Source organism: Colobus angolensis, unplaced genomic scaffold (genome assembly GCF_000951035.1).
Source record: "Colobus angolensis palliatus isolate OR3802 unplaced genomic scaffold, Cang.pa_1.0 Scaffold64, whole genome shotgun sequence".
Lineage (NCBI taxonomy): Eukaryota > Metazoa > Chordata > Mammalia > Primates > Cercopithecidae > Colobus > Colobus angolensis.
This window is the reverse complement of record NW_012120043.1, coordinates 2,132,573-2,138,169: the sequence shown is the minus strand read 5'-3', so window position 1 is coordinate 2,138,169 and position 5,597 is coordinate 2,132,573. Positions and strand designations below refer to the sequence as shown.

The following is a 5,597-nucleotide window of genomic DNA, read 5'->3' as shown; positions in this document are numbered from 1 at the left end:
GCCTCCCAGGTTTCAAGTGATTCTCCTGCCTCAGTCTCCCGAGTAGCTGAGATTACAGGCATGCGCCACCACTCCCGGCTTATTTTTGTATTTTTAGTAGAGACAGGGTTTCTCCATGTTCGTCAGGCTGGTCTCGAACTCCTGCCCTCAGGTGATCTGCCTGCCTCAGCCTCCCAAAGTGCTGGGATTACAGGCGTGAGCCACTGTGCCCAGCCTAGATCATTGTTATGCTTTTGCGTCCTCATAGCTTAGATTCCAAGAACCCACGTCTTAAAAAGAAAAACACACACTCACACTCACAGACACACAGTCACACATACACACACACACACAGTCCCCTGTATGCCTTCATTCCATGCCACTGGCTTGTTGGAAAGCAAGTCTCTGTTCCTGCATGTGCCTGGCGGTTCCTTGGCTTCATGTGTTTCTTTTAAAGCTGTTAGAGCCAGGGCTCTGAGGGTCAGCTTCTCGCTGCCTGCCTATCCCTGCCCAAAGGACGCAGCAGAGTCAGCAAAGGGGAACAGCTCAGGGGATGTTGGGGAGGCCAGGCCCAGCTTCTAGAGCCTTCTTTCAGTAAAGTCCTATAGGATGTGCTTCATCCCCCAGCAGTGAGCTGTGATGGTCATTCGTGAAGTGTCACCATGGAGGCTCCCAGAGACCCAGCGCCTGGGTTCCTACAGGGTCTGGTTCTGTGGCCTCGGGGCCTGGCCCCTGCCAGGATTCCAGACTCCGGAGGGAAGCAGGGGTTGCAAGTAAACCACAGTGTTTGCAGGAACAGCCAAGGCCTGGGAGCTGTCCTGTCAGTGAGGGTGGGGGCCCCTGCGGGTTCCTGACCTCAGGCCTGCGATGGAGCTAGATTTTTGCAAACACAGTTGGGATGCGCGGTCCCAAACCCAGTGGCGTTTCTGTCCTTGCTCCCATCCCTGCTCCCGGCAAGGGGATGCTGGCACCCCGTGGCCCTCAGGGCGTGTCGGCGCTGGCCGTGGTGCTGACCACAGTGTGGTGCTGACCACGGTGCTGCCTGGGTTGTCTGTTGCAGTGCTCATCTCCTTGTCCTCTGGCATGCCCAACCACAGCGCCAGCATCCAGGTACGTCCCGCACACGGCGGAGGCCATGCCTCTCCACGGGCGGGAGCTTGCCCACCCTGTGACCAAGGTGCTGGTCCCCCCACGCCATCCTTGGGGCTCGGGAGGGCACGGCCACGTCCTGTGTGCACTACCGGCCCGAGCCTGCTTGGGCTTCCCATCGTGTGTCTGTGGGGTAGACACGTGGGGCACTGAGGAGTGGGGTAATGCGCCCATGGGAAGCAGAGCCTCCCTTGTCCCCGGTGCCTCATGTGGTCCCTGCTTGTTTCCCTTCTGGGCTCTGATTGCTGGGTGGGGCTGACCCTGGGCCTTAGGTCAGGTTAAGGTTGAATCTGGAAGGCTCCTGGGACTCACCCTTGGTTTAGAGGAATTAACCAGCCTCGTTTGTTTCTTTTTTTCAGCTTTGTGTTCAGAAATTAAGGATATTGATCGAGGACTCCGATCAGAACTGTGAGTCGTCCCCTCCCCAGTGCTGTCATCTCCATGTCCCCACTGTGAAGTTAGGGGTCCTCCCAGCATGAGAAGGAAGTGGACGTGGCATCTGCGACCCCAGCGCTCTCCCTGATGTATGGCACTCGCCTCAGAGGCACCCCTCTGCCATTGCCCTGCGGCGCCTTTGCACCCCGACCTGTCTGTGTGGGGAGGCTGGGAAACACCAGCTCCCGCTGAGCCCCAGTCCCAGGAGGGATGTAGGGGGCGTGGCAGTGACCCCCACTAGGGAGACCCTGGCAGTCGGACAGATGCCACTCACTGAGCACCTTGGTCCGAGATTTCTGGATATTTCAGCCTCTGCGTGTTTCTCTGGGATGCTAAGGCTTTGTGTTGTGAGATAGGGCAGCGTACGGCGCCCTTGCCTAAGTGCCTGCCCGTGTGTGGGTGCCCCTGTGCTGCTCTGCTGAGGAATTCGAATTAACGGCCCCTGCCTGGTACCTGGTACCTGGGCGATGTTTTGGACGCTCATTTTGAAGCCAGATCTTTTTGTTCAGAGTAGGAGTTGGCAAATTCGCCTGCAACAGCCCAGATAGTGGAGTCGCCCCCCTAATCTGAGGTTTCGGGTACCCCCATCACAGTCCAAAAATAGGCGAGGACTGCACAGTCGGGTATTCCAAGAGAGACCACGACGACATGCCTTTCATGACTGTGTGTTTTATGATTGTTCTATTCTTAGTTGCTGTTAGTTGTTAATCTCTTACTGTGCCTGATTTACACACTGAACTTCCCCATAGGCACAGATGTGTCGGAAAAACACCCACACGCGGGTCTTAGTACTGCCCACCGTGCCAGGCTTCCACTGGGGGTCATGGGCCCATCCCCCGCGGCTAGGTGGGGACTGCTGCGTTTTCTCCGTGGACCTCACGCTCTCTGTCTCTGCTCGGTCCTGCCCTGTGGCCTGAAAGCTGCTGTAGATGGCAGTGTGTGAACGGGTTCAGCTGTGTGCCCTGTGGCTGGGGTGTCCCTGGCTTAGATTGTGGCATCTGTGCCTCATGCCCAGCCACCCTTAGCTCTCCGTGAGCTAGTTTGGGCTGGTCAGGTGAACAGTGAGTATCGGGTACGCGTGAGACCCTGCCCCGGGCAGAGGGTGCCTGATGCTGCTGGAAAGTCTTCTCTGCATTCTTCCCTGTGCTGGCTGGGTGGGAAGAAGAAAGCTGACAGCAGCTACTACAGCGTGGTAGTAGGTAGGGGAGGCCTTCCCGAGGGAGCTGGCATGGGGGCAGCCTGCACCCCGGCTCCCAGTGTGGGGGCTCTGCTAGGGCGACATCCCTTGTGTGAGCTCCAGCTGGGGGTGTCGCTCTGTCCACCCCTGGGTTGCCAAGGCCAGGCAGCCTCCCGAGGTGGAGACTCGGCTCAGAGAGCCTTGGGCCCTGCCTGCATCTTGCCGCCTGTGTCCATCCCAGTGACCTGGCTCTGGCGTCTCTCTGCAGTGAAGTACCTGGGGCTGCTGGCCATGTCCAAGATCCTGAAGACCCACCCTAAGTCCGTGCAGTCCCACAAGGACCTCATCCTGCAGTGCCTGGATGACAAGGACGAGTCCATCCGGCTGCGGGCCCTCGACCTACTGTATGGGATGGTGCGTGCCCTCTGTCTGCCACCCGCCCGCCTGGCCCACCTTAGTTCTCTAAGGGACGTTAAGTGTTGGGTGCAGAGCCACGTGGACTATATGGAGTCCCCTCACACTCGACCATCAGCTAGTGTGGTGGGGCAGGGCAGAGGGGCACCAGCCCTCGTCCATGCCTGTCTTCCAAGACCCACCCTAAGTCCGTGCAGTCCCACAAGGACCTCATCCTGCAGTGCCTGGATGACAAGGACGAGTCCATCCGGCTGCGGGCCCTCGACCTACTGTATGGGATGGTGCGTGCCCTCTGTCCGCCACCCGCCCGCCTGGCCCACCTTAGTTCTCTAAGGGACGTTAAGTGTTGGGTGCAGAGCCACGTGGACTATATGGAGTCCCCTCACACTCGGCCATCAGCTAGTGTGGTGGGGCAGGGCAGAGGGGCACCAGCCCTCGTCCATGCCTGTCTTCCAAGGGCTGTGTGGACAGGGGGCCAGGGCCAAGCCCACAGCTGTCTTTGAGGGCGTGTGTGGAGGTGGCGGGGCCAAGCCCACTGAGCAGACCATGCTGGGCCAGTTGTTGCTCCCCGGCTGGGGTCCGGGTGCCTCTAACCCAGCCCACGTCGCAGGGGCCTGCTGCCTCCCTGGGGTCAATCTGTGAATCTGGGCCCGCCTGCGTCCCGTGGATTCTGTCTCAGAAGCAGGTGTTGGGTGTCTCACCAAGCAGGCCCCAGGCTGGGTCCGCCCTCACCACTGTCCCTACGCTCTTGCCCAGGTGTCCAAGAAGAACCTGATGGAGATCGTGAAGAAGCTGATGACCCACGTGGACAAGGCAGAGGGCACCACCTACCGAGACGAGCTGCTCACCAAGATCATCGACATCTGCAGCCAGTCCAACTACCAGTACATCACCAACTTCGAGTGGTGCGTCCCGCTCCCAGGGGTGCTGCTGGGGGTTCCGCGCTGCTGCTCACTCACCCCCTCTGCCCGCAGGTACATCAGCATCCTGGTGGAGCTGACCCGGCTGGAGGGCACGCGGCACGGCCACCTCATCGCCGCCCAAATGCTGGACGTGGCCATCCGTGTGAAGGCCATCCGCAAGTTCGCCGTCTCCCAGATGTCCGCGCTGCTCGACAGCGCGCACCTGCTGGCCAGCAGCACCCAGCGGAACGGGATCTGTGAGGTGCTCTATGCTGCCGCCTGGATCTGCGGGGAGTTCTCAGAGTGAGTGGACGCTGGGCCTCCGGGCCAGCAGCTTCTCCAAGCTTCCGAGGGGCAGGGGCCAGGGACGCGCCTGGCAGATGTTTCCCGCTGTCTCCCGTCGCCCTGCTGCCGCAGCCTGCAGGTCCCTGGGTTTCCAGCACCTGTCCCCTGACAATGGTCGGACCCATTCCCCCTCTACAGAGGCGAGTCTGTGCCGCCCTGTCTGTTCTCTGCCCTCGGGCATCTGTGGAGCTCCCAGGAGATTGTAGATCCTGTGGGCACCAGGACTGGGAGGTGGGAGGATCCCTGGGGTGGGCTGCAGATAGGGGGCTGGCCCTGGGCATCTGCAAGGCTCAGTCCCAGCTGGGCCAGCGGCGGCCCCTCTGAGCCCTGCTTGCCGTAGGTGGGCTGGGAGCCCCATGTGGCATTTAGGTGGCCCAGGGAGGCACCTGCTCAGCCCCAGCCTGCCCACGCCAGGCCCCTCTGGGACCACAGTGGTCTCAGTGCCAGGTTCCAGGTGGGCCGCAGGGATGGGTCTTATCAAAACTGCCCCTGCCATCTCCAGGAGCGTCAGAGTCTCTCTGGCCGGGAGGACAGATCACAGCCACTGCTGGGCAGGCTTGGGTCACGGGGCCTGCCTGGAGGTGGGAATGTGTTGCTGAGATTCACGGTTCTCACAGCAGTCTGGATTTTCAGACTCTCTTGGAAATTCATGAGATTTTTCACTATGCCTCATTGCCTCGGTCCCTGCATCAGTACCACTAGCCGCTACCTTCTGCCCATTACTGCCACACCAAGCACTCTTCACCCTGGGCCTGCCCCAGCTCAGGAAGGCGCCCAATTTCTAGGATGCCAAAAGGGTCTCCAGCCAGCCTGCATCCTGGAGATGAGCACTTCTGTCATTTTCTTTTCTTCCCCTCACCTCGAGACAGTCTTGCTGTCTCCCAAGCTTTGCCCCGGCTGGAGTACAGTGGCGCAATCTCGGCTCACTGTAACCTCTGCCTCCCGGGTTCAAGCGATTCTCCTGCTTCAGCCTACCGAGTAGCTGGGATCACAGGCACCTGCCACCAAGGCCGGCTAAATTTTTTGTATTTTCATTAGAGACGGGGTTTCACCATGTTGGCCAGGCTGATCTCGAACTCTTATTTTTGAGATAGAGTCTTGCTCTGTCGCCCAGGCTGGAGTACAGTGGCGCTATCTCGGCTCACTGCAAGCTCCGCCTCCCAGATTCACACCATTCTCCTGCCTCAGCCTCCCGA

At 59.9% G+C, this 5,597-nt stretch overlaps 1 protein-coding gene across 1 annotated transcript in view; it reads left to right on the top strand.

Annotated features, from left to right (window-relative positions):
• Positions 1 to 5,597, top strand: part of AP3D1 (adaptor-related protein complex 3, delta 1 subunit) — a 42,805-nt gene that overhangs the window by 14,702 nt on the left and 22,506 nt on the right. The window contains exons 8-12 of the mRNA XM_011964047.1: positions 1,040 to 1,089; positions 1,488 to 1,536; positions 3,009 to 3,154; positions 3,911 to 4,059; positions 4,129 to 4,359. Of these exons, the coding sequence (XP_011819437.1) occupies positions 1,040 to 1,089; positions 1,488 to 1,536; positions 3,009 to 3,154; positions 3,911 to 4,059; positions 4,129 to 4,359 (625 nt within the window). The remainder of the gene's footprint in view (positions 1 to 1,039; positions 1,090 to 1,487; positions 1,537 to 3,008; positions 3,155 to 3,910; positions 4,060 to 4,128; positions 4,360 to 5,597) is intronic.